Source organism: Urocitellus parryii, chromosome 7 (genome assembly GCF_045843805.1).
Source record: "Urocitellus parryii isolate mUroPar1 chromosome 7, mUroPar1.hap1, whole genome shotgun sequence".
NCBI lineage: Eukaryota > Metazoa > Chordata > Mammalia > Rodentia > Sciuridae > Urocitellus > Urocitellus parryii.
The window spans coordinates 182,722,133-182,749,900 of NC_135537.1; the positions used below are offsets into that span (position 1 = coordinate 182,722,133).

General features: G+C 58.9%; 1 protein-coding gene and 1 long non-coding RNA gene across 4 annotated transcripts in view; one reads left to right on the forward strand and one right to left on the reverse strand.

Annotated features, from left to right (window-relative positions):
- Window positions 1-468: 468 nt before the first annotated feature.
- Window positions 469-7,675, reverse strand: LOC113198174 (uncharacterized). 3 transcript variants are annotated; one of them, XR_003302809.2, is made up of 5 exons: window positions 7,384-7,675; window positions 5,676-5,756; window positions 3,819-3,895; window positions 2,239-2,342; window positions 469-748 (listed from the first exon to the last, which is right to left on the reverse strand). It is a non-coding gene; the product is annotated as an uncharacterized LOC113198174 (long non-coding RNA). The 3 variants fall into 3 exon arrangements; XR_003302810.2 differs by lacking the exon at window positions 5,676-5,756; XR_003302811.2 differs by lacking the exon at window positions 5,676-5,756 and having other exon boundaries at window positions 3,819-3,898.
- A 5,592-nt stretch (window positions 7,676-13,267) lies between these two features.
- Bahcc1 (BAH domain and coiled-coil containing 1) overlaps window positions 13,268-27,768 on the forward strand; it is a 54,302-nt gene continuing 39,801 nt past the window's right edge. The window contains exon 1 of the mRNA XM_077800641.1: window positions 13,268-13,445. Within this exon, the coding sequence (XP_077656767.1) occupies window positions 13,268-13,445 (178 nt within the window). The remainder of the gene's footprint in view (window positions 13,446-27,768) is intronic.

A 27,768-nucleotide genomic window follows, 5' to 3' on the forward strand; every position in this document is an offset into this window, starting at 1 on the left:
CGCGTCGCGGGGGAGCCGTGCAGCCGGCAGGCGGAGGGGACCGGGAGCTCGCAGCCACCCCAGGCACACCCGAGTCACTTGCCATCTTTTCCCACATGGGGGCTGGGCAGCCGGGGTCCTCCCCTCCCCACCCCCACCCCCCGCTTGGTGGGGGCGCTCCCGGAACTGGGGAGGGGAACAGGGGCTGCCGCGTGCCTGGGCCTGGGGTCCTGAGTCGGTGCATCGCCGCTACCAGGTCCCGAGATTCCTCTCGAAATGCGTTCGCGGAGGGGTGGGGGCCCCTCGACGAGGGTGGCGGCCACCACCCCACTGCGGGCCGGCCGGGAGCGCGGATCTGGGGGAAGGCGCTTCTGGCGCGGGTGCCAGACTCGCGCGGACCACTCTTCCTCCCCCCGGCCCTAGCCCCCTCCCCAAAAAGCGAGAAGAGGCGGCGCGGAGGGAAAGAGATTAGATTCCGCTCCCCTCTCATCAATTTTCTGTTTAATGTCACGGGGCCCCATTGTGGGAGAGGAAAGCACGTCACCCAGGCCATAAATTTGCCATTATGGCGCCTCCGGCCGCCTCCTGGTTCTCAGGGACAGGCGGAACGGAGCAGGTGGGGATGCAGAGCCCGCGGCATCGGCGGGTGCGTGCGCTTCTCCGGACGCGGGTCCGGGTACTTCCAGGGCGCTTTTGTGTCTGGCTTGGATGTAGGGGCTTTGATTTTATACCACCTGCTCCAGGAGACTTTCTGCACTGAAAAATCAGCCTAAAAAAAAAAAAAAGGCAAACAATTTCTTGGGGAAGCACATCCGCCTCCCGCATTTTGTTGCCCTGCACTGCTCAGCGAATCAGGCAGCGGCCGGTCTGGCTAGCGGTGGCATACTGTGATGGACCCTGGGGACGCACGGGGGCTCCGTAGCCCTTCGCTCGCTCAGTGGGATGTGCTTGAAAAGGCCTGCAGAAGTGGCAAGTGTCCCTCTTCTAACAGTCCCCGGGGGGCCCCCCACCCCCTGCTCGGACTGTTAGAAGAGGGAGTTTTCTGGGAGTCTTCCTTTGGAACACTTCTGAAAACCCTCCTGGATGGGGAAGTGCCGCCTGCAGAGGTGTCCACACCCCATGGATGGGGGTTGCATATGTATTTGTGCAGATCAGAAAAAAAGGTCCTATTGAGTTATTTTTAACTTAAGATATCAACGGTCCTGTTAACAAAAGAGGCAGTGGCCATGCTCCAGGGCAGGTGGGAGCCATGGGTCGGGTGGTTATGTGACCATGTCCCTACTGCCCCTCTGGTAACTGGAAGAGAGGGCTCTCCAGGCTCTGCCACAGGCCCTGGCTGCTCTGTGGGAACTTTGATAGGAATCACTTATTTGTGGTCTGTAAATGCAGAAGGTAACCAGGCCAAAGACTCAAATCCTCCCAGACATAAGGGGGAGGAAAAGGAGGCATCTGTCTTCCATCTTACCAGCCTGATTTCTTTCCATGGAGGGGACCTATGGCCCATCAGACTCTGGGGATACAAGTGGTGGGGGGTGCCCCAGGGTAGAAAGATTGTGGGCTGTCTCAAGGGCAGGAAGCTGGGCTGGATGGGAATGAGGAGTTCTGGAAACAGCAGGAGAGTAGTGTCCTGAGGTTTGGCCTGTGACCCTGTGGGACCAGTTCCCATGTGCAGCACCCAACACAATAGGGCCCTCTACTGGGGCAGCCAGCCGTACTGGGCGGGGGAGTCTGGCCCGGCTGGGGTTTTCCCAGTATGGAGCACTGAAGGAATCCAGGGGAGGCAGGCCTCCTGCCACTGTGGGTGGGGTGAGGAGGGCAGGGTGCTGTTCCACTGGCTGCCTGGGCTGTCAAGGAAGCCAGAGGAACTGGCGTGAAGTAAGGGAAGCGGGAGCTCTGTCTCCCTAGATCATGGGCTGCCTGGCCCTAGAGGTTCTGTTCCTGGCCCTGGTGAACAGCTGGGACCCTGCCTAAGCCAGCTGGGCTCCATCAGAGGAGGTCCTGCAAGACACAACCTGATAGTGACCCCAATAAGCACACCCAAGACCCGGCACCCTGCAACCAGTTCCCTGCACTCCTTCCCCAGCCAGGCCTGGTGTGGCTGGCTGCGGGGCAGGGGCTCTGGAAGGGAGGGCCTGAGGACCAGTTCTGCCTGGGGGCGTGCCTGGAAAGACCACAGACACCTGTATCAGGCCCTGTATCAGGCCCTGCCCAGGCATTTGTCGCAGCAGCAGGGTCGCTGCAGCCACCAGCTGTCCTCACCTGTTCCTGTATGTTGGGTCATGGGGCTTTCCCTCCTGGGTCTGGCTCCTGTCCTCAGGGGACTTTCCTCAATGCCAAGATTGAAGGGTGTTTAGGTCAGACTCCTGCCAGGAAAATCCGTCATTCCTTATTCAGGAAGTCCCCCAAGGCCATTCCCCCATTTTCGGAGAGCCTGCCCTCTCCCCTCCAGGCCACCTTCAGATTCAACAGAACCAACTGCCTGTGGGGACACAAGTCTCCTTGCACCAGTGCAGGGGCCACTTAGCTCTTCAGCCCTGGGGTCCGGGGCATCTCCCCACCTTCCTTGATCCCCTCTAGTAGTAATAACAACCATACTGCCGCTAATAAAAAGGCAGAGAGAAGCCTGGCGATGGTGCTTCTGCCCTTTATGAAACTCACTTTAATCTAACCCAGATGGGTCTCCTCGCTGATAACCTCGTACGACCAGCACCCTGAATTATACTTTCCGTGTGAACACACTGGGTTATATTTAGCCACAAATTACAACTCTGTTTAACAAGCACCTTCCCTGCAAGGGGAGGGGGCCAGGCAGCCTCCTGACCTGGTTGGACAAAATCAGCAACAGAAGCGAAGCCTCCCTCAGAGCAGGAGGCAGAGGCCGTGGGCAGCAGAGGTGGCCCTGGCTGGGGAAGCTGTTCATCTGACTTCAGGTCTCAACCTCGCTGCTCCCCTTGCTGTTTAAAACTTACAATGGGGTCCTGAGATCTGTCTTAGAGGTACAACCCGTGCTTCCCTGATGGTCCCAGGGTCTCAATGGGCACTGACTGAGGCTAGGCCCCTTGCTTAGTCTGGAGCTGGGACTGATCCTCAGGAGAGATGGGCTGTGTGACAGAGGACTTGCCCAGCCAGGCATGGCCCTGGGACAGTTCCCTCTCTGTGGCCTTGACTCAGCATCCTGCCGACAGCCCCTTCCCCTGACACCTGGCCTCTGGGCCCAGCTAAATAGCGGTGCTGGGACTGAAAGCTCTGTTCTTTTGGGAGGCAGCCCCTGCTCTTGGGGATCTAGGGCACCCTCACCCTCCTGTCCCACCCAAATTAGTCTGCCTACCAACTCAAGTTCCAAAGCAGACCTGGCAGGGGAAGGCTGCCCCCGCCCACAAGCCTCCAAGCAGCGCCTCCAAGATCCCACCTGAGAGGGCTTCAGGGAGTCTGCAGTGCAGGAGAGGGAGCTTCCCCCACACTGTGCAGCCAAAGGTCTTGATGAGGCCTCCCCCATGGTGGAGGGCCTCTGCCTTCAGGAGACAGGAAGGGGCCCAAGACATACTCCTCTAGCCAGGGCAGTTCCTCGAAACTGTAGTTGACATTTTTTTTTTTTAACCCCTCTTATTTGAAGAGAAAGGAGCAAATTCTTCATCCTGAGCTGTCCTTGGAACACTGACTCTGAGTAGGGTGGGGTACAGCTTTCCTCCCATGAGGGAGGGTCCAGGGTGCTGTGGGCCACCTCAGCTTCCACCCAGGCCTTAGCCCACCCTTCCTGCCCCAGCCTGGGTCCAACCTGCAGGTGTTCACAGGCTGAAGAAGTTCAGACCTAGGTCTCAGGGCCCCCAGTCTGCCCCTACCTGCCCCTCCATGTGCCAGCCTGCAGCATCCTGGCCCCAGTCTCAGGTCTGGTCTTTGGGCCAGTCCCCCTGCACCTCTGCTACGAAGAATTAAGAGTCAATTTTTTTTTTTTTTTGAGAGAGAGAGAGAGAGAGAGAGAGAGAGAGAGAGAGAGAGAGAATTTTTAATATTTATTTTTTAGTTCTCGGCGGACACAACATCTTTGCTGGTATGTGGTGCTGAGGATCGAACCCGGGCCGCATGCATGCCAGGCGAGCGCGCTACCGCTTGAGCCACATCCCCAGCCCTAAGAGTCAATTTTTGTCTTCAAGAAATTGTTTCTATATGAGGCATGGTGGCACACGCCTGTAATCCCAGTAGCTCTGGAGGCTGAGACAGGAGGATCATGAGTTCAAAGCCAACCTCGGCAAAACTGAGGTGCTAAGCAACTTAGGGAGACCCTGTCTCTAAATAAAATACGAAAAATATGGCTGATGTGGCTTAGTGGTCAAGTGGCCCTGAATTCAATCTCCAGTACCACCCCCCCTCCCAAAAAATAAGAAAGAAAGAAAGATATTGTTTCTAATTTGCCCTTTGACTAATGGCCCAGGGAACAATGGAGACACCCAACATACAGTTACCCGGCAGCACAGCCCTGCTGCTCTCTGGCCCCAGTAAGGCATTTATTTGGAGCAGTGGATAATTCATAATTTTATATTTTGCCTGACATCCCCAGCCCCTTATATTAAAAAATGATTATTTATTTGATGATTTCAGATCAGTTGGGACCTCGGTCATTTGGGAGCTGGGAAATCTAGATTTGCTGCTAGTGTCAGGGAGAGTCGGGGCAGGAGTGCCGCAGGGCCCACAGGACAGGCTTGGGGGTGACAGGCCGCAAGCTGTGGCTGTAACAGCAGGGCTCAGGACTGCTTCTGCTCCTGCGGTGTGCCCTGTGTTGGGATGTGATGTAGAAGTGTCTCTGCCTGCTCGTTTGTTTTGTTTCCTGACGCTGGGGATGGAACCAGGGCCTCAGGCGTGTTAGGCAAGCACTCCACCACTGAGCTACATCCCAGGCCTGCCTTGCCTTTGTGTTTTATACCCGTGTGCATGTGGGAGTGTCACACACTATGTGAGACCCACATGTGCCAGAGTGGGTTTGTGTACACACGGGGATGGGGTGATGTGTGAGCACTCATGAATGTGTGCATATCAAGGGAGCACACTCGCCAGGTGTGATGGTGCACACCTGTAATCCCAGAGGCTTGGGAGCTGAGGCAGGAGGACTGTGAGTTCAAGCCAGCCTCAGAAACTTAGCAAGGCCCTAAGCAACTCAGTGAGAACCTGTCTCTATAAATAAAATACAAAAAGGGCTGGGATGTGGCTCAGTGGTGCCCCTGAGTTCAGTCCCTGGTACCAAAAAACAAAAGGAGCATGCTCTCAAAACTGCATGAATGTTCATGTGTGCGCACCTGAGAACAGCATTCAGGTAGTGGCCATGCCCAGGTGTCAGGGCACAGCTGGCTATGCATGGCGTCCATTCATCTTCTCCCCAGGCCAGAGGAAACCCTGAATGGTGTCCACCAGGCTTTCAGAAATGGCTGGGGCTTCTGTTGGGAGGAATGGATCTGAGGGCTGAGGATGCTTCTAGGATTTCAGATGGGCCAGGGGCTGGGTGTCTTAGGGCCCAGGTCCACTAAGAACTCACTGGTTTAGACACTCCAGCATCAAGACTGGTATCAGGGTTGGGGTTGTAGTTCAGGGGTAGAGAACTTGCCTAGCATGTGTGAGGCATTAGGTTCAATCCTCAGCATCACATAATAATAAATTATTGTGTCCATCTATAACAACAACAACAACAACAACAACAAAAAACTGACTTGAGGCTTAATATCTTCTCTCTTTGCCCCTCCTGGCCCTCTTCCTGTAAAAGGCGGATCTGCAGATCCCAGTATGTTCGTCTAAAATTAAAAACATTTGTTAGCTATGGACAGCAGGAGAGTCAGAGGGCCACCAAGGAGGCATCCTCTATGCAGATAGCGAGCCCAGCCAAACATGCCTGGGCAGCTCGACTCCAAGCCTTGGGAGGGGAACACGGGAGCTTATTTTGTCCTGCAGAGCTGCCCAGGGCTGGGTGCCTGGGCTGGGCAGCTGCCAGCCCCTGGCCACATCCAGCAGAGGCCCAGGCCCGACTGCAGCTATTTGCTGTTACAACTGTTTTGAAACAGTATTGAGAGAGGAAGGGGGGGTGGGAAGCCCACTAAATTTGTTTTAAGTGAATGCTGCAGAATAGGGCTGCAGAGGTGGGGGGAAATACGCAGGGGGCTGCAAGGTCCGAAAGGCATCCAGGACCTCTCCAAGTGGGCAACCTCCTTCTGGGAGGAGACACAGGAGAGACAAGAGATAGCACTGGGGGATTCTGAAGCAGCCCCCACCCACTATTTAGGAATCCAGGGAAGCTGCCATGCACAAGGAACTAAACCCAAAACTTAGGGCAGAGAGGACCCACATCCGTGCTCTCCTGCGCTCATCCACCTCCTGGGCAGTAGGTATTTACTGCGGCTGGGGCTCAGAGCCTGCCTATCAGCCAGGTTCCAGGACCCTAAATCATATCCTGCCTGTGGGGGGTACGGTTTGGGGGTCCCAGAGGCCTTTACAGCTGGCTTCTCAACGCTCTCTGGAGGGGAGTAGAGCCTCAGAGAGCTGGGGGTCCACCCCTCCCTCACAGGGTGGTTGGAGGCGAAGCCCCTTTTCAGAGCCTGCAGAGCTGTGGCGGCGCGCTCGGAGCAATTTCAGGAACACCCCTGGTCGCCAAGGTGTCCTCTCTGTTGGATTCAATATTTTTCTCCTACATATTTTTTTTCTTAAACTAGGGTTTTGCGAATTAATTTTTAAGAAGAAAAGGTTCCTGGATTGGAAAACAAACTCCGTGGAGAAACTGGTGAAAAGCTCGGCTTTCAAAGGAGCGCAGGAAAGCGCAGTCTGAGACGGGCGCCCTGCAAGGACCCAGGATTCTGGGCGCCGCGCGCTTCCATCCCGCGCCCGTCCCTCCCGAGGGCTGGAAACGCGGGTCTCCGACCGCTCCCCCCCGGGAACAGTTTCTCCGGAGCCGGGCCGCCTCTCCTCGGTGTGCGTGGGAGGCGGGCAGCCTCCGTAGAGGCCTCCGGGCGGGACCCCGTACGACCGCGTCTCCCCCGGATACTCCCGTGCCGCTGCTGGCCGTCTGGTGCTCCCGAAGCCACCAGGAGCGTGGTGGTCCGCGCTCCCCCACCCGCGCCCGAGCCAGACGCCGTCTCCCCCAGCCCAGACCTGCGCCCGGAGACCTAATTCAATCGCCCCCGGCCTAATGAATAGACGCGCGCTAATCGGATCTCGGGCGCTCCACGGGATTGATGCCTTGCGCCTCTCCGCCCGCCCGCGCGCCCCGGCGGAGCGGCTGCGGAGCCGAGCTTCCGAGGGCGGCAGCCCGTGCTGGTCAGGGTCCCAGGCCGCGGAGGTCCTGCAACCGAACCGGGGTCCCAGGCCGGCTGCGCAGGCTCGCGAGCCTCGTTCTGCGCCCCCAGCCCGGCCCGCGGAGCCTGGGCTTACCTGGAGTTCCTCCAGGCCAAGTGCCCGAAGTGGGAGCCTGCAGAGGCCTGGTGCCCGGCGGGCGGGAAATCCCGGAGTCCCCGCCCGCGGCCCCCACCCCGGGCCAGCGCGGCCCGCGGGGGGCAAGGCCGGCTCGTCCGTCTGCCCGCTTTCCCCTTTCTCTGCGGATTCCTTTGATCCAAGGGCTCTCCGCCGCACCTCCGCTCCCGGGCTGCCGGGGTCGGCCCGCGGGGATCCTGGAAACAGTCCCCAGCTTATCTCCTTTCATCAAGCGGCCTGGGGCCGCCTTGAAACCGCGGAGCCAGTAATTGCTTTTTTCAGGAGGCCCAGTGCGTACTGGACAACAGCCAATCAGCGCCTTGTTTACACTCGGTGATTGACAGCCTGATGGCCAAGTGCCAACCAATCCCAGCAGTCCCGGGGGAGCGGGCGGGGGGGGCGGGGAAAGAAACCAGACAACCGGCCTCAGGTTTAACTCCTTCACCTCCCAGCCGGAATGAAACCGTGGAGAAATCCTCATGCGTGTGAATGAGTCGGCTGGCATCTCGTTTATATATCCTTTTTCATACGGAGAAAGAGGAGTAAAAATAATGCATTCATCGCCACTAAGGCATCACCTCGACTCCTCGAGAATAAATACCATTTGGATAGGAAATCAAATTCTAAATGAAATATTTGCTTGCAAAATATTTTAAAAAGTGGTTTGAATATGAATTCAATAAAGAGAATAGTTCGGTGGCTGCTTTCCATTGTGAGAATTTAACAGATGTGCAGGAGAGTGGCACAGAGAAATGCTATGCACGGTTTTCACACCGAGACCCCCCACCCCAAATTATCAGGTGAAAGGACCTTAAAACATAGAAGAATGAATAATCCTTGTCTTAGCAACAAATCCTCGATTTTCATTTTGATTGCTGCTCCGTTGCCAGGTGTGGCACAGGGAGATAAAAATTGAGTGCTTGCAAATAGGTGGTGGGAGAGGAAGAACTCATCTCCCCGAGTCTGAGGCCGGGAGAGGACAGGGTGGTGCCCGTGCAGCTCGAGCCGCGGGTGTGCACGCATTCCTGGGCTTTAGCTAGAGCCGCGGCAGTCTCAGAGAGGTGGAAGGTCTGGGAAACCCGAGAAGGCCTCTGGGCTTGGAGGTGGGGCCTACCTGCACCTAGGTCCTGCCACCTGCCAGACAGATCCCAAGTATTTTCGAAAAAGGGCATCTGCTTTAAGGGGCGTTGCTGTTTCTTCTCCTGGCATTTTGTACACAGAAACCAAGCGTTAGACCTGCGGATTTGAAAAAAAAAAAAAAAAAAAAGCCTCCCCCTGGGCCTGGACACGCGCTCTCACTCGTCCCCGCTCCCTCTCCCGCCCAGCGCCGCCACAGTCCCATTCAGCAGCAATGATCTGCGCAAAGGAGCTGCGCAGTCGCCGGGCTTGAATTAGGCGCCATCGGGCTCGGTAGTAGCCCTGCTGCTCCCTGATTGGCAGCTCCCTGGCCCTGCGCCAGCCTATTGGGAGGCCTGTTTACGCCGAATGAGTGGCACAAGCTCCCGGCCGTGGAGGGCCGCGCGTCCAATCAGCGCGCGGGCTGCTCCAGGCTGAGTGGCACGAGCTTATTAGTATGCAGGGCCCGTGGCTCGCCGCGCCGGGCTGCAGGTTTGAGAGCCGCTCTGGATGGGCTCGCTAGAGTCGTTGTTGTGGAAGCGGTGCATTTACAGTGCAACAGTCAGCACATTGAAAATACCAATAGGAATACAAAACAAAGTCACATTTACTGATTTAATTGTATTGCATTCAATTGTATCCAGGAAACAGCCTCCAGTAAGTAACTGAAATTGCTTTCATTTTTTTTTGTTTTTGTATTTTTATTATTTTATTTTTTTATTTTGGCTTTGGGGATTTACATTTTTGGCAAGATAAATTCAGGATTGTGATGTTAAGAAATATTATTATATTTTCCCTTTTTTAAAAAATCCGTTATAATGTTGAGAAGGCTTTTTTCCTAAAAGATGGACTTATATGAGTGCTCTTTTTTCCTCTGAAAAATCTTATCGATCGGTTTAAAATTCCCCCCGTGATGCGTCCTTGCTTTGCTCTGAGCGCTTGTTGTCTCGATCGACATCCAGCATTAAAAATAAATAATCGAGACAGGACAGGGACTGCCAGGTTGTGTCTGCCGAGTGCCCCGCGGGTGGCTGCGGGTAGACACTCAGCAAGCGCCCAGCTCTGGAGGAACCACGAGCAACCCCAATTATTTGCTCTTGCATCTTACTACACTTGCCCGAGTAGTCTATATGGGCTCCGCCCGGTTGCTCCGCGGCACAAGGAACTGGCCGGCTCGTGGCGGCCACCGTGGCTGTTCAGAGGGGCTTTCCCGGCTGCAGCAAGGGGCTGAGGAGGGGAGATTTTCGGGTTTCACTTTCAAAAGCCTAATTCATTTCAGAAAAAAAAAAAAAATTCCCGGGAGGAGTGGGGGTAGAGGATGGGCACTAGAACGCCGGACGTTTTCACTGCATGCGTTCCGGGCAGCTCGCGGGCTTGGACTACGAGTCGCGTGGCTGGGTCCACCGGCCGGTGCGTCCCCGGACGCGGGGATCCGACGCGACCCCAACTCTCACTCGTCTCCCGAGGGGGTGGGCGCGGCCGTTTCGCAGGGAGCGGGTTTTGTAGCACTGCCCGAACACGGTGCGCTCCTGGTGCCGGCCTGGCCTGCAGGCCCCAGGGCGCTCGCTGGCTCGAGGCAGATGGGTTCTGAGCTAGGCAGACCGGCCCAAGCCCTGATCCCCAGCAGGCGGCCAAAGCAAGAGCAGGTTTTTAGATGCACAGTTGAAAACAAAGCAAACCTGAAGAAACCCGGGATCCTGAAGCGCGGGAGACAAGCGTCAGGCCGCGGGAAGAGGGGAACCAAGGCTCCGGGGGTCACGCCCTGCCACCCTGGGGAGGTGTACCGAGGTTCAGTTCTTTCCGAAATGCCCTCGTCAGCGATTCTCTGGGAGGAGCGGGGGCCCTCGGCATACTACCGCTTTCACTGGGTTTTCTGCTTGATCCAACCCTACCTGGGGCTGCGGCGCAGTCTTCGCGGTCCTCTGCGGTGGCCTGTCCTGAGGTTGGGCGGGGGGTGGGTTTGGAGCTCCGGGACTCGGCGGGTGGCGGCGCCACAGTTACGGGGCCGCAGGACTCTGAGTCCTGGCCGCGATGGCTGCCATCCGCGTCCGGTTCCTGGCTGGCTCTGGTTCCCCAGGCTCCGCGAGCCAGTAGCTGGCAGACAAGGAGACGCGGTGCAGTCCCTCCCTGGGAGGAGGTTACACAAAGAAAAGTCTCCCCGAGTCCAGTAAGAATCGCAGCGGCACGTACCGGCGACCTAATCTGCCCCCTGTTTGCGTAAAATATCGAGCGGGTAGGTGAGAAAGGAACAATCGAGTCCGCGATCCGCCCGCAGGGGGTGGAAGAGTAAAATTACTGCTTTTAGAGGAGCCCGCGTCCCGAGAATCGCCAGCAGCTTGCGTTTTCTCCACAACTTTGAAATTTCATACTGGGGGGGGGGACACCCACAAAACAAAAGCTCAACACACACGACTCCCCAGAGGCCGGTGGAAAGCCTAGCACCTCCGCACGCACAGCCCCCGACCCCTCTCCGGCCCTTGTGCCTTTGAAGCCGCAGGTTCCTGACCTCTCTCCCCTTCCTTCTTTCCCTTTGTCCCTCCTGGCGCCCTCCGGGGCTCGAGAGGCGCCGACCAGGGCCAGAGCGCACAAGCCTCTTGCAGGGCCAGAACATACCCCTCTCTGACCCCGGAGCTAGCAGCCCCTCGGCCCTGCGCTTTCCGGGTCCTGGCGGCCTGGTGCTCGCTTGCGGGCCTGGGCGACAGAGAGCCAAGTTATTTGTTGGACCCGGGGAGAGTGAGGATCCCTAGAGGGAAGGGAGCCCCAAACCCCTTTGTATGCAGTTTCGAGACAAAGAGAACTCTTTGTGTAGTCCGTTTATTTACAATGCAAAAGCTCTCCGAATAAATATTAAAAAAGCTTATCAGCTGAGCAAATATGTATTCACTTAATACATTATGTTTTCGGTTATAGATTAAATCAGACACAAAATAGTCTGCAAATAAGACGTTGTAGAACTCGAAGCATAAAATACAGCAATTTAAAATGGTATTTACGAAATGGAAAACATCTTAATCGCTTTGTTGTCATGGTGGGACGGCTTATTAAAAAAAAAAAAAAACACCACGAGGTTTTCTGCAAAGTTCACAACTAAAGAGTATTGAGCTTGTCCATATCCCTTCTGTTGGAGGTGATACCAAACATTAAAACAATGTGTGTTTAGGAAATAAAAAGAAATATGAGGAATGGAGAAGGGGAGAACCTTTGGTAGCATGCCCTCGGTAGTGCACACTTAACATCGCTTGCTCCGTTGCTTTACTGCCTTGTCTGAAATTGTCCCCAATTTCGCCTGGAAGTAGATGCTTCTTGGTGGGTGGGAGTGGAAGAGAAGACAGGCGAGGGTCATTTATAGTCGGCCTTGCAGAGGGTGGGGGTGGGTGGACCATGGAGGTCCGGGGTCTGCGGGGACTTGAGCGTGGGTGAAGGCCGCTCTGGGCCGGGCCCATCCTCCCCAGCTGCTGGGCCGAATCCGGTGCCGTACATCCCGCATCCCTGGGCCGCCGGTCCACGCGGAGACCGACCTTAGCTGGGCGATCCTGGACAGGCAGACACTGAATGGAGAAATGTCGTGGCCGATTTGGGAGGCTGAAAGAAAACAATTTCCGACTCTCAAAGCATCCCCCCAAAGCCCCCAATCCGCAGAGGAAGATCCTGGGCGAATTTGATTGGGGGGCGGGGTGATTGTTCCAGCCTCGCCAGGAAGCTCCCGGCCGGGGACAGCAGGCCGGGCACTGCGGCGCGGCGGCCCAGGTGATGCGGGAGCCCGCGGCTCCGGGGAGCTGGCTTGGGATCCTGGAATGGTGTCGGGGGCTGGGGCCGTCCCGTTGGGTTAGGGGGGCGACAGATTCAAAAGAACGGACTGAAAGACGCATGGGGGGATGGGAGAGGGGAGAAAAGGAAGATTATAAAAAAAAACTCTTGAGTTACAATCAATAAAATTACTCGCTTAATTAGCATGGTTATTCGGTTAAGCGGAATGCAGTAAAAGCTGGACCTCGGAATGATGGGAGAGAGGAAAAATGAGAGCTTGGACCCCAGGCCTTTTCCTCCGAGACACCTTTGGGCAGCGGGGGAGGGGAGAGGGTGTGTGTGTGTGTGTGTGTGTGTGTGTGTGTGAGTGCGCGCGCGAGTGTGCGTGATGGCTTCGCAGATTTGGGTTTTTATCACCCAGTGGAGCCAGCAGCCTCTTCAACACGGCGCCCTAGCCGCAGGGAAGCGCGGGGACGCGAAGGGGAAGTGGCGCGCAGCGCGGCCGGGTTGCCCCCGGCTCCTCCAGGCCAAACGTGGTCGGGATGGTGCGTGTATGCGCGGGGACCCTGGCGCTGGGCGGCCCGGGTGGCCCGGCGCGCGCGCGTGTGCGGCAGAAGAGACGCGCTGAGCGCTCGGGTCCCCCGCCGCCGGGCCTGGCCACCGCTCCGGCCAGGGCGGGGGGGGGGAGGGAGACGGGTGGGGCGGGGACCCCCGGGCGAGCCGAGCCCCCGATTCACCAAGTCTCTCTGTTTGCCTTCACAGACCATGGACCTGCACGGCGGCCGCCACCTCGATGTGCGGCCGCCAGCCGAGAAGCCCAGTCCGCCCGCGTGCTGACGGGCCCCGCTGCCCCTGCTGCCGGTGACCCCAGACGCCTCCTCCGAGCCGCCCGCGCGCCACCCGCGCGCCGAGCCGCCCCCGGGCCCCGGCCGCGCTGCTCCCGGGAGGCAGCAGCGGGTCGGGGCCGGGGCCCGGGCCCGGCATGGATGGCCGCGACTTCGCGCCGCCGCCTCATCTGCTTTCAGAGCGCGGGAGCCTGGGCCACCGCAGCGCCGCCGCCGCCGCGCGTCTCGCTCCGGCCGGGCCCGCCACTCAGCCCCCCGCGCATTTCCAGCCCGGGAAGTACTTCCCATCGCCGCTGCCCATGGCTTCACACACAGGTCAGTGTCCCGTCTGGGCGGGTGCGGGACGGAAGGCTCAGAGGGAGTGGGATCGTTCGGAGTTCGAGAGTCGAATGGGTGTCCGCCCCTCCGCTCCTCCGAGCAGCTCGCGAAGCTTTGGTTTCATTTCCCTGCCCTCCGCCGAGAGGGCCACGAGTCCGGCTAGTCCAGGAGCCGGGTCCTCAGTTTACAGCGTCCTTTCCCGGGGTCTCCCCCGGGGTCTTCGAGAGAGGGCAGCCCGCTAGCCCGATAAAAATAAAGCCTTCCGCTTCTGGGCACCCTCCCCCACCCCTTCCTGCACAACTAAATTCCGCGGAAACCTCTTTTCTGCATTCTGCATTCACCTCCTTGGGACGCTCTGGGGCTGGGACAGCGAGGAGCTTTCTGCAGAACAAAACGGCTGTGTAGCTGGGGGAGGGGGCCTGGGCGCGCCTGGCCCGCGGATTAGGGCGGTGTGCGCGGGGCGAGCGCTAATGGGGACTGCTGGTGTAAGACGATCAAATCCTGTTTCTATATAAAGCCTTGAAGTGTCAGGGCGAGAATGGGTTTGCAGGGGATGCATTTGCTTTAACAAGTGCCTCTGGTATCCCGCTAAAGCCGGACAAAGCGTGGCCAGAGTGCGGCCAGCCCAGCAGCCCGCGCCCGTGGAGGGCAGCGCCGCACCGCGCCGCGCTACGCTGGGGATTTCGGTGCAGGCGAGTGCGCGCGGCGAGTTTGCGCCAAGAGGAGAGAACCTAGGGCGGCACTGGTGGAGCCGGGCGGGGCGTCCACGCTTCTGTCCCTTGCCAGAGCCCACAGGCCTTTGGAGACCCCGGGTCGCCGATATTAACGACCAGGGAGGACGCAGGGGAAGGGCGTTGGAACTCCGCGCCCCACTCCTCGGAGGTCACTGGCCCTCTCCTGCGGAGTTTGTGGAAGTGCTAGGGTCTGCTTGGGGGACACTCAGGGTCACCACACAGGGAGGCTTGCTTTTGTTTACAGTTTGTTCTAAACATCAGAAATGTTGTTTGCTGATTTAAAAAAAAATTGGCAGTAACAGTTATTATTGTAGCTTGATGAACTGTGAATACTAATAAAATTATATCTGCTTTAATGGGATTACAATTAGTGTGTGGATTAAAACGGATGGCAGAGATGGGGCTAGAAGGGAAACGTCGGAAGGGAGGGCAGTCAAAAAGCAAAACGTACATTTCCTTAAAAAAAAAAATCTCGAAATTGCTTAATTACTAACGGGCTTCCAGCATTAACAGCCAGAGGATATTCAAAGCTGTGGGCTCAGGGCTCCCTGCCGGGTCGGCCTGGCACTGGCCACTTGCTGTCCTGCTAGAGCCTTCCTCCAGGCTGCCCTTTTCTCTCCTTTCTCTTCTTTCTTTCTCTCCCTTTTCTTTCCTCTAGATTTATAACTGGAAAGAGAAAAAGGACTCGCCTGAGCAATTGGTGATTTAAAAACACCTTCCTGCTGTCCCTGTGGTTATTAAGTGTCCCTTCCTGCCCCTGTGCTGAGATACTGTCCACCCAGCTCAGACCCACTGGGGCAGCTAGAGGGGATTGTGGTGAAGGCAAGGACAGTTCCCCAGCTTTCCTACCAGCCCCTGCTTCTGGCTGCAGGCTGTGGCCCCTGCTGGGGGGTGGGGAGGCTGAACCTTGGGGATGGGGGATGGGAAGGGAGCATTTGCCCTCCCCCTCCAATATGCAGTGCTCTCTAGCCTAGCAGGTCACAGTACCAGAGAGGACAGGCCCCTGACACCAAGGCTTTCATAGCAGCGCCCAGGTCAGTCCGGGCCATGAAGCCTGGGGAGACCAGGCTACTCCCTGTTCCCCGTCACTTCAGGTCACTGCTGCTTCCTGACCTCATCTACCAACCCACAGCCTGGCCATCTCCTGGTCAGCCGCCATTTCCCCTTCCTGCCCTTATTTCCAGACCTAGGCAACACCCAGTCAGGTGGGAGTGTGGTGGGGTGGCCTGGACCTTTGTCTTGTTCATTCTAAGTTTAACCACGTGGTTCTTGGAGTGCAGGCTGCAGAGGGTTGTGAGAGATTGCACCCGGCCTGCTGGCCTGTGTCCTGCGTTGCCTGTTGCCGTGGCTTGACCCCAAATCGTTCCTGCGTCCCCCATGCACAGGAGGGTGGGGGGGCCCTAGAGGGCGCTGGAGGTCTCTCAGGGCTTCCTTTTTAGGGGCTAGAGGGCCACATGTCCGCTGTTCCTGGAGGCCCAGTTTCCACTCCTTTGGGGACTGGAGGGACCAATTGTGCTTGGAGATGTCCGACCTGTTTGTGGTGGGAAGCCTGGCTGTGCAGCGTGCAGCCAAACTCGCAGTCGCCGAGAGCCTGGATATGGTGCTGGTTTAAAAATTACAAATACTTGTATTTTTAGAAAAGGAGTTACACTCGGGATCGCTTTGCTTTACTCTTCATCTACATAGCATCTAGGAGGGGAAAAAAGTGTGTAATGAAGTTACACAATTTGTTTTTGCATCTCATGTGTGGATTTCCAAATGGCCAGTTTGGTGGACTTTCTTCCGCTTCCTTGGGTGGCCCCGTTCTGCAGGCCAGGGATGCAGCAGCCCAGCCCGCTCTCCCTGCACCAGCCGCACAGGAAGATGAAAAATGCTGGGGAAGTGTGCCCAGCTCCCCCTGGCAGAGAGTTCAGCCATCAGGGACGCAGGCCTTGCCTCCGCTGGTCTGCCTTCCCCCCTGCCTGGCCTGGCAGGGCCACGCAGGCTGGACTGAGGGTCTCCCGGCTGGCTACCTTCCTCCCTTCCCACTCAGCACTTTCACATTGTCAGCCTGCGGGACTCCAGGGGGATACTGGGCTGTTGGGCTCCTTCCCTTGTTTTTCCAAACATGAAAGTGCTGGTGGCTTTACCCTCAGGCTGTAGGGTTTTATGGTAAAGTGCTGTTCCAGTCACCTTGTCACCAAGAGTGCAATTAAAATGTTTGGAACCATTATTTTTAGTGCAGTGTTAGATTTTGTCTCTAATACAGATGGTCCGGAGGCAAAGCTGTGAAGTGGGGGGAGGGGGGCAAAACAAGGGTAGGGGAGTCAACAAAATCCAACCCAAGATTTCTCAACGGTTACTGCCTGCAGCAATTGGGGACCTCGCCTTTGCGCAGAGGGCAGCCCAGGCCCAGGGAGAAACCCAGAGAGCCCGATTTTGCCCTGTCCCTCCCCCTTAAAGCTGGGTAGGCTCCTGTCCTGTCCCCTTGGGCGGGGACTCTGGCATTGGGCTATTTCACATCTTGGTTTGAATAATCTTGGATTCCCCTCCTGCCCTTTCTCTTGTCTTTGGGGTGTGAATTGCCCAGGCCTGGACAGCCAGGTGCCCGGGGCTGGGGTTGCTCCCCGGGAGCTGCAACCCTCTTCCTGCTAAAAGTGCTTCAGGTGACCCGCCTGGAAATTAAATAAATAAAATCGAAACCACCAAAAACCCTGCCTCGCCCCGTAGAGAAAAAAATAATTTCCTAGTGTGAAAAGACCCCATCAAAGGTTCCCCTTCCTCATCACGTGGGGTGTGTGTGTTTTTTTTTTTTGGTAAAGAAAAAAAATACATTTTCGTAAATACCTCATTAACTCTATGACACGATGGAGTGTCTCTGCGGCAGTTACCAACATTAAGTAGGTGTGAAAAGAGCTACTTTCTGAAGCCTCTACCCACCCTGCTCCATCAGTGACAGAGCTAGACAGCTCCGGGAATCTGGCGGCTGAGGACAGGGCCGGCTGCGGTGGCCGCGCCCACCCCGCTGCAGCCGTTTTTGGAATGTGGGTTTTTTCTCCGTGGGGCTGTGCTGCCACCATGTCTGATTATTCCTATAAGGACACCAGGGTGTTCTATAGGAATATCCAGGTCATGTGAGCAATAGAGTGAGTTAGGGAGGGGGCCAGGGAGTAGCACTGGCACACAGCACCTCTCCCCGAACACATGCACCCCCAAACACTCCCCGGTTATTCTTAGAAATCCCCCTCTTCTCCCTGCGAGACAGGGTTCAGCAGCCCGCACAGACAGGACAAAACGCATCGGAGGTTGTTAGAATAACATGGATGAGGCTAAAAATACCCTTCAGAAACACACATAAAAAAGCCAAATCCAACAACAGAACGAGCTAAAAATATTCCAGGCTTTGGCAAAGAGCACAGAGTTAAATAAATTATACAAGAGCCATTCATGGGAGCAAGTTGACTTTCTCTCTTACGGGAACTTGGTTCAAGCTAATAAAAATAATAATTTACTAGCCACTGAGCTTTGCATGAGTTTAAATTTAATTGGTGGGGCTTCTGGCGTTTGTCACTTCTTGGCGATTAGTGGGCTTGCCCTGGCCCAGGGCAGGGTGGGGAGGGGGTGCCGAGGACAGGGTCCCCGGCTGCGGGCCATCCTCCCTTGAGGAACAGAGCCCAGTGCTAGGGCAAGATGCCCCGGAGGCCAGAGGAAGAGGAAGACTGCTAGGGGTTCATCGGAAGACAGAGAAGGAACAAGCAAGGTGCGGCTATTTTAATTTGATAAATGATGGTACACCTTTAAGAGTGTGTTTTAACAATCAAGATACACTCCAGCAAGTTGATAGGATGTTCGCTGTCAACTTACATATGTCATCAGAGCAGGCTGTGAGCGTAAATAATGGGCAAGCACTCAGGATGCGCCGCAGCCTCTCCTGGAGGCCCAGGCTAGCAGGTAGCACCCAGTCTGTGGGCACCCTCTCCTGTCATGCCCCCCACTCTCTCTCTCTGTGTCTACAGCCAAAGGAGAACAGGAATGAGGGACTCTGGATGCTTCTTTCACCTTGGGCAATTTGGTCAGGGTCCCTCCTCCCTGGGGAGTTCCCAGGTCTCACTATCAAAATAAGAGCTTCAGGACTTCTTGTTCAGAAAAACCGCTGTGGGTATTATCTGAGGCTAGAATCAGGCAGCAGATGTTTAAATGCAGCTTTTCCCAGGAATTTTAAACTTCCACTCTTTAAATTGGGGTCAGGGTAGTCCCCTTTGCTCTCTCCAGTTCCTGGGCTGTTCCCTAACTAAAGATTCTGGCACGCCTCTGCTGGCCCTCCTAACTCCCTAAGGACTACATTTCCCAGCATGCTTTGGTCTAACTCCAGGGTTCCAGGCTGGGACCTTCCAGGCCCTGGCTATGGGAATTCCCAAGCACAGATAGAATTCGGCCAGTGCCGCTGGGAATAAGTGCTTTCCCGGTGGGCAGGCAGGCGAAAGGGACCTTGGTTGTTATCCCTGGAGCCCCCTTGCCCTTTCCCCTCTGAGGCCTCTGGGCCCCACCTGGCTTCCTTCCTACCGTAAACATGGGAATATAGTCCCCCTGGACTGAGAGCTGCCCCCGACCCCCTGTCCTGGATGCTGGAGCAGCTGTTGCTTGCTTGTCTCTCACCCCTGAGCTCAGTCTGTGACGGGCTCACCCTGGGAACAGGGTGAGGGGACTGTCATGGAAGGGGTGCCGGGGCTCTACTTGGTGGCAGAGGGCCGTCCCCCGCCTGGCACGCGCCTCACACACCTAATATCTTCAAACAAAGTAACTCCCTGTTTTACTACCAGCATCCCCCCAATGAGGCGGAGATTTCCAAAGAAGCCGTCCCCAGGACAGGCAGCCTCAGGCCCCTCTGGAGGCTGGCCAGCTGGTCCTCACCTGTCAGAGGAGGTTCTGAAACCCGCAGCTCCTGGGCAGCCTCCTGCCCAGTGCACTCCTCGGAGGCCCGGAAGGTCTCTCTCCTTGCTTTGCAGACACACTGCGAAGGGCTTCCGTGTGCAACGCACGTGCCCTGTCTGAGGCCAGAGGATGGCTTGCTCTGCTGGGCGTCCCGCCCGCCGGCAGGGAGCAGCCCCCCTGGGTTCACTCTTCCCCATTAACCTCTGGGACCTCATTTCCCCCCACCACAGACACAGTGCAACAAGCAAAATGACAAAAATCACAACCAGTGTGCAGTGTCTGGGAAGTGGACCAGCAGCCGGGCTGCGCTGGGAAGGGCCCGGCTGGGGCCCCGGGCGTGGGGCGGTGCTCGGCTTTGGCTCCGTTGCTCTGCCTGCTGACGTTTTTATGGGATAATATACCGTTTAGACCACGCAGGCCTATTTGTCAGTGGGCTGCCCCTGTTTGTCGTAATATATAATATCACTGCCGCCCGTGGCCCTGCGAGCAGCTGCCACCGCAGGCTCTGGGGACAGGTGGGGGCCGGGTGGGATCAGGAGAGGTGGTGGTCCGCGTGGGGCAGGGGGCGCCAGGCCCTGTTACCAGGTCCGCACCGGGTCTGCGGTGGGCCTCGGCCTGGCAGGAAGGCGTGCAGCCCCCAACCTGGGAGCCGGTGGGCAGCATGGCAGGCTGTGGCTGCAGCTGTCCCTGTGATTAGGTTCCAGATCGGACCAGCCACCAGCCCTGGTCTTCATTCCGACCTAGGGGAGCAGACAGGTGGGCTGGGGCCTCCCCCAACAAAGCTTCCACTGTCTTTGCCAGAAGAGGCCCTGAGGCCCTCGGGGCATTGCGGCTTCCCCTGGGCCGGCTACAGGCTGGAGCAGCCCGCCCTCACTCAGTGCAGGGACTGGGTTTCCTAAGGGAAAATTCCAGAAATGAGGGAGGGCAGCAGACAGTGGCAGTGCCTCCCATGGAGGCCTCGGGCAGCTGCTGGGTCTGAGGCAGAGGGTGACCTGGGGAGCAGTGCTTTCGTGGGGTCCTCTGCCCTGCCAATCAAGAATCCTTAGCATATTCAAAAGGAAGCACACTGCCTGCCATCGTCCCCTGGAAAAGCCTGGTCCTGCTTGGACCCCCTTCCCACCTGTCCTTCCTTGGTGTCCAGGGCTGGCTTTCCCTGTCCCTTTGCCAGCGGGTCCAGGGAAGGAGCAGCATGGCCCCTCCACCCAGAGCCAGACAAGACTGAGCCCTTTGGTCTGCATGCTGGGAGCAGAGCTGGACGAGGTGGGGGGTGAGTGGGTTCAGGACCGAAGAGGGCAGGCCGAGGAGGACAGCTGGGGACAAGAAAACCAAGGAACAAGCTCTGGGTGGGGAACCATGACCGGGGTGGGGAAGGGGCCATGCTGCAGATGGCCACACTGCATCCCCTTGATGGAGCAAAGGCACACCTACAGACCTTGACTCCGACGTCCCAGCGTCCCTGGCCGTCACCAACCCTGTCACAGCCAGCAGTGAGCTGTGGGAGCTCACATGTGCTCACAGTGACAGAGGTGGCCGTCCATGGCTGCCCGCGCTCACATGCAGGCTCACCCTTGTGCTGGCTCCCATGGCCCAGGGGGACCCACGTTCCCCCAGCCCTGGCAGAGCCAGGCTGTCCAGAGCCAGGGAGGGGCCTGTTCCTCCAGGTCTTCCTCATCACCGCTCTGCCCTTGGCTCCCGGTGCCTGCACCCTCCCCAGGCCCTGCCACTGACGCAGAGTCCCCCCACCCCACCCAGCCCTCAGCTCTTCTTCCCTCCCCCTGCTCCTCAACCCTGGTCCCCTGCCCCAAACCTCAGCTATCGTGTCATGGCCCTTGCTCCTGGCCACTGTCTGCCACCCTGCCCTTCTCTTTCTGTTGTCCTTGAAAGATCCACACTCTTAGCCACCCTACTCCTTCTGTCACATGCCCAGCCACCTATGTTCCCATCTCATCTGTCCCCAGACACTTTCTCTGTCCCCTGGCCCAGCCTCTCCTGGGGCCACACCCCAGCACCCCGCCTGGGTGGCCCCTGAAGCCACAGTGCCTGGGCCCTGCCCAGAATTCTGATCCACAGTGGGTCCAGGGGTCTGGGGGCACATTGTTTTGAGCCCTCAGGTGATGCTGACGCAGCTGGAACACAACAGCTGGGCTGCGCTGGGAAGGGCCGGGCTGGGGCCCTGGGCATGGGGCCCAGGCCTCAGGCCTCCTGACCCTGAACACACACCCCCCCCCACCGTCCACATGGCCACCTCTCTACCCTCATGTCTGATGTCCACTGGAGCTTTCCTGGGAAGCACAACCTCCTGGGCCTGCCCTCCTCCTGCCTCCCTCCTGACCCCTGACCCCTACTGCCTCTACAGGACTGTCTCATGAGGTCTTGCAGGGGCCACTGACCTGTCAGCCTGACCAGGGTGCTTAGACCCATGCCCTTCCCCCACATTGGGCCAACTTTCCTGTGGAGTGGCTGGGTCCTGAGTCTGGACAGTCTGAGTCCTGTCTGAGTCCTGTCCTTTCATAGCTCCCAGGGCTGGGCCACACCATTGGCTGGGTTCCCTCTGCCCCAAGCCACCAAGGGCCACAGGCAGAGAACCTACAGGTGAGGCCTGTTTGGTTTTTCCCCTACTGAAAAAGAGGAAGATGAACGATCAGCCAGGGAACCTGAGTCAGAGGAGAAGGGGGGCCACCACCCGGCTCTGAATTGGAGCCTGATGCGGACCTTTCATTGAAGATGGAGGTGCCTGCCCCCACCATGGCGTGGGGAGCCCCACCCGGCGGCATCCTCTGCTGGTCTTCCCCAGGCAGGGGGCTGAGCCAGCACCCCCTCATCCTCAGAACCCTTCGGTTGTCTGCACAGGTCACATGCTACTTTAAGAGGTGTGGGAGCAGGTTGTGGGGTGCTGGAGACGGGGTGCAGCCAGCCCAGAGGCCCAAGCTGGAAAGCCGGAAGGGACTGTTCCTGGAGAGACACGGCCCCACCCCACTGCTGGACTGCCCCTGGTGGGGTGGCCAGGACCGGGTCTGTCCGTCTCATGCTGGGGCTCCAGTGGGAGCGGGCACCTAGGATCAGGGACAAAAGCCAGTGACTTCATCTGGGCCACAGGGTGCCGGCAGGTGAGGAGGGGCCCTGGGAGAGAGCAGTCCCTCCTGGAGTGGCCGTGGGGTGTCTGTAGGGAACAGGGCAGAGGTCTGGCCGACAAGGGGCCAAGTGTGCGTCTGCTGTGCTTGACCAACAGGGGACCGTGAGAACGCAGGACGAAGGGTCCAGGTCTGGGCACTCGCCCTCCCTGCCCTCTGACATCACCACATGCTGGCCACCGCCTCAAGCGCTCGCCAGCCTGAAGAGGGCGGTGCCAGCCGTGAGCCGCGGTGACATCAGATCCATGTCACCAGGCTGCAGTGCCACCACCTCAGGCCCTGCACACTGCATGGCCATGCTTTGTAGACCTGTGTCTGTCTCCTGCAGGCCGCGGCTCATGGCACAGCGCCTGGTGGTCAGTGTGGTGGCCTCTCCCCAGGACTTGGTCTTCCTCCTGCCAGAGGGCTTTGTGGGACCTCAGACACGGATCTAGCGGTGCCTGCCCCTTGTGGGCACTGCTGGCCTTCCCTGCCACGGGATCTGATCCAAGAGCCCACGTGAGCTGGCTGGGCCCACACAGGTAGCCTGGGCACCCCCTTGACCCTGTGTCACTCCGAGGAGCTAGAGGGGACCCTCTTTTTGGTGTCTGTCTCCAGGCGCTGAGGCTTCGGAACCTGCTGTGACCACAGAACTGGGAAACTTGAGTGCAGAGGTCAGGCCTCCTCACCACCCCCCTGTCCTCCTGAGCCATGCAATGGCAGAGGGGCCCTGGCCCTGCTCTGGGGTGGGGTGGCCTACACTCCTAGAGCCCCTGGCAGTGCAGTTGAAGGGGGCTGTCAGGGACACCAGCAGATGGCCTGGGGTAGGTCCCCAGGGCAGGAGGGCGGGGCTGCCTGTGTCCCCTGGGGAAGGGGAGACTGTGAGTCAGACCTGGCTCCTCTGCGTCCTGGGGCAGATGCGGCCCTGCACCTCCCTGCTGCAGGCTGAAGGTCTGGCTCATGGTGGGGGTGCCCCGTTGGGCCTGAGAGAGCAGCACCCAGACCCTGCCCCTCCAGGCAGCAGGGCTCAGAGCTGTGGTCAGTCCTGGCCATGGAGAGTGAGGCTTGGGGAGGACTAGTGGGCTCGAGGACCCTAGGAAGGACCTGGACTCTGGATGGGAGGGTCATGTCTGGGGCTGGCTCCTTCCTCAGCAGCTGAGGCAGAGGATCCTGAGCAAAGCAGGGAGCCAGGGTCTCTGAGGTCTGAGGGTGGGTCGGCTGCCCACCTTCCTTCCCTCTTCCTTCCTCTCCTCTGCCTGCACCATGGAGCCATGGTGCTGGTGGCCTGGGTGGTGGCTGGTAGGGGATAGGCCTCCAGCAGTGGCCTTCCAGTCAGCCCTGCTGGCTCTCAGCAGGTCCTGCCCGTCATCCCCAGAGCTTGGGCCGGTCCCAGCCCTGCATCTCCACCCCCAGATGCTCATCTCCGTGAGGTCCTTCCCACGAGCTCCTCACGGCCCTGCCCCTCCAGGAATGGGCCACTCTTCCCTTTTAGCTTTCCCTGTTCCTGTCCCTGTGCCCACGGCTGGCCCTGATCAAGAAAGCTTTGGCACTTAGCCTGCCGTGGCCTAGGTCACTTTGTCCCCCAGTCCAGCAGATCTGGGCAGGTAGGAGGTGGAGCTGGGCCCCAAGTGTGGGCACGGTGAGACTTAGGAGCAGAGAGAGCAGACCCCTCTGTCCCTGGCCGGTGAGCCAGCCCTGGGCGCCTGGCCGCCTGGCCGCCTGGCCCTGTGCGGGAAGGAGAAGCCAGACTCCACGGCCCCTCCATCCGCAGCTCTGCTCTGCTCTGTGCCACGGCCACCTCAGGCCAGCAGGGCACCCCATGGGCAGTTTGCCTGGAAGCCAGTCCCCTTTTTGAGACTTGTTGCGTCCCTTTGGGTATCCTAAAAATAAGCTTTTAATTGGCTTTAAATTAATATTAAAATTAAATCTAAATTGAATTGTAATGCATCTTCAGGCCAACCCGGAGAAATCCCCCCGTCCACGTGCATACAGCTGAAACCACAGAAAACCGGAAACCACACGGGCTCCACGGCCTCCGCCCAGGTGCAGAATCATGGGGAATGCTCAGCACAAGTCCAGGCTGCCAACTGGGCCCTGAGGTGGGCAGTGGACCAGGGAGCACTCCTGAGCGTTAGCTCCTTTGAGGTTAACTGTGGGGTACCCCCAGATACCTAGACAGGGAGGTGCCTGTGCCCTGGCAGGCGGGGGCCGCTTTTCCACACAGCACTCAGGACTCAGGGACACTTGGGACAGCGGAGCAGGACATGGGAGGCTTCCTGCCACAATCTGCATTTCTCACTTGTGCAGAGGCAGACCGTGTCCCCTGTGCCACCGTCCCCCGTCCCGCAGGGCCTCCCCTTGCCTTCCCGAGGCTCCCTCTGCTCAGAGCTCGTGGTGATGCTGTAAGCCACGGGTGTGTCTGGTCTCCTCTCCTCATGTTCGTTTGCTGTGGCCGTTTGTCAGATCTCCCCAGATTCAGCAGATGCTAACTTCACGGCTTCTGTGGGTCAAGAATCTGGGACCCGTGTTGGCCGGGGCTGCGGGCATCTTCAGGTTAACTGGGGGTCCCTGGCCGTCGTGGGCCTCAGGTCTGCCCACAGGGCCACTCCACAGCATGGCACGCCGGCCCAGCCTGACTGCCCTGCGGGTGGCCCCTCACTTTGCCAGTCTGTGAAGGAGTGCATCTGGGGTGAACCGGGGGCCACCTTGCTTCTCCGTGGCTGTAACTGCCCACCCTGCCTTCTGGCTACTGGCTGGACAGACACCTTTGGGAATCCTGTGGCCAGGCCAAGCCTGGAGCTCACTGGAAACCCCCTCACTCTCCACCTCTGTCCCTTCCAGTTCAGGCCCTGGGTGTGGCCAGGCTGCCCTGCAGATCCTGCCCCTCCATGTCCTCCCCTCTTCTCCTCCAAACTCTGCATCACTGCTGCCCCAGGCCTCCATTCTGGGTGTCCCCTCCATGTGGGGCCCCCTGACACGTGCAGGGCATCCCCTGGCCCCAGGGCATGGTGTCCACCCAAAGCCCAGCAGCATCTTACCCTCTGTGGGAGCGGGTTCCCAACTGTACCACTCGAGGGAGGGGGGAGCAAGTTGGCCCCCAAAGAGCTTGAGGATCCTTGTGACCACTGTGAGTGGAGGGCCAGGGCCACGGGTCAGAGCAGTGGGCCACCCATGGCTTCTTCCCATCCCAGGCTGGCCTAGGGCGAGGGGGGTGACCCTGGCACAGTGTGGGCATTCAGAGGCTCTCTAATGAAGGCGCTGGGACTGAATTTCACTCTCTGGACAATGCTCAGGGCTGGCTCTGTGGCTTGGATGACCAGGGGGTGTGCCCTCTGGTCTGGGCAGCACTTTCTCCAGCTGTTCCGTGCCAGCTGCTGCTCAAGTGGGGTCAGGGCCACCAGGGTGCTCCCCAGCCCACCTTGGGTCAGCCCAGGCTCTGGGGCAGACTAGCCCAGGCTCTGGTCCAGGAGTGCTGGACTCAGGCAGCCACTGCCTCAGTTTCCCTCTGGCCACCTGGCCCAGGGTGCCCCGCTCCCCGGGCCACAAGGCTAACCCTGACCCTAACTTGCACCTTTGTGTTTCCTTCCCAGCCCTTCCCCCTCTCCCCTGCTCATCCTGGACCCCCCTCAGGTTCCTGTTCTGCCCCTTGCGTGCACAGCTGGGTGCTGAGTGCAGGGTCCCTGGTGGTGGGGAGTTCCGGGGGAGCTCACTGGGAAGGGGGCCAGGCAGCACTTCTCAGGGGCGGCCGGGCTGGGTGTGAGCGAGGCATTGAGAAAGTCTGGAAGGGTGACGAGTCCCCTTGAGAGGGCGGCCCTGGAGTGTGAGTTGCCGGGTGACTGAGCCAACTGTTCCTGAAGCAGTTATCTGGGACACGAGGCCAGGACGCTGCTCCTGGCAGCATGACCTGGAGTGCCCCTTCACCCCACTGGTGCTGCTCCCACCCCTCAACCTGCCTATTCTGGGGGTCAGTCGTTGGTGCTGGTCCTGCTCCGGAGCTGGTGTCAGGCCTCCCAGTGGCCAGGGAGCTCTCCCAGCCCAGGGTGGCAGCTGACCCCCGGCTGGGAATGATGCCTACCATGAGCGCAGCAGACCCAAGCCAGAGTCTGTCCCGCGGGTGCCTGTGTGGCCAGGCTGGGTGACCACCAAGGAGGCCTGGGCCAGGGGGCTGCTCTGGGGTCACGGCCCAGGTGGGGTTGGTGGGGGAGGAGCTGCTTGTGTACCCGGGGTCTGGGGCAGTGACTGCCCTCAGAGCCATCACAAAGCCCAGCGCTGGCCGTGGTTGCAGTCCAGGTGCTAGGCCTTGTGACCAAGGGCTGCAGGCCCCACACCTTCAGGCAGGCCAGGCTGCATGGACCTGCAAGGAGGGCACTGAGGAGCGCAGGGAGCCCGCCCCCAGGTGGCCCCTGGCCTGCACCTGTCTCCACTTTCTTGACTCCTCAGGCTGCCCAGGCTCTGGTCCTCCACTGAGTGTGGCCAACATCCCCACAGTGGGCTGGGGGCGGGGGTCCGTGCGCTGTGGGTGGTCCGTCTGACAGATGGAAAGTCCTGCGCGTGCAGGAGAGCGTTGTGGGTGCCCACAGCTGCACCAGAGCCTCCAGCCGGTCTCTGAGGGGACCTGCACTGGGCGTGTGTGAGCCTACACTTGTGTATATGTGAGTCCGCGAGCCTGGGTGTGCCTGGTGGGGTGCCCGGTGTGTGCATGTGGGTGTGCACAGGTGTTCCTGAGGCAGGTGGGACCTGGCGTCTGGTTGGCATGGCCCACACCCAGCTGCTGGCCCCCTCTGGGCAGTGGGAAGGACAGTGTGTGCGGTGGCCGGTCGGGTGCCTGCCCAGGCTGTGGGGGTGGGTCCTGGGAAGGGGCTGACCCGCCCCCGCCACCTTCCCGTGCCCTGCCTGTGGGGGGGTCCCCACCTGCCTGCTCAGGGGAGGGAGCGAGGGACACAAGGACGGGATGACCAAGGAAGAGAAGACAGGCGGCCCCTGTGCCCCACCTACCTGCCCTGGGGACACTCTGAGTCACTCTGGAAGGTGGAGGGCGTCCAGGGCCGCCCCAGTGGGTAGCCTTGGCCCCCCTGCTCCCCTGCCCTCGCCAAAAGCTAAATTTACTCTTTTAATAAGAACCAGGCGTCGATGTGATTTTCCTTTTCTTTTATTAGTTCTGGGCAGAGGTGGTTGGCCTGTCCCCTGTCATGGTTGCCTCCGGTCATTTCCACGCTGGCTGGGCTGAGCGGCCCAGCAACCACAGGGCTTTCCTATTGTGGCTGAGAGGGGCTTCCTCTGGGCCAGGGGGAGTTTGGAGAGTGCTCCTGGACCAACGGAGGGGCTTCCCAGTGACGGCTGTGTCCTCCGCCCACCCGTGTCCCACGCCCACTGGTCCACATTCTTGGCCTCCCCACCCCACCCGCTGGTTCCAGGCCTTCCTGCCTCCCGCCTCCCTCCCTCTCCTGTTCCTCCCTCCCTGGGCTCTGCTCAGCCTCCCTCCTCCAGCCACCTGTAGGGAGCTGGGGATGGTGGCTGTGGTGGCAGCGGGGCTCAGTGCAGCCAGATGCGGATTGAGCACTGCTG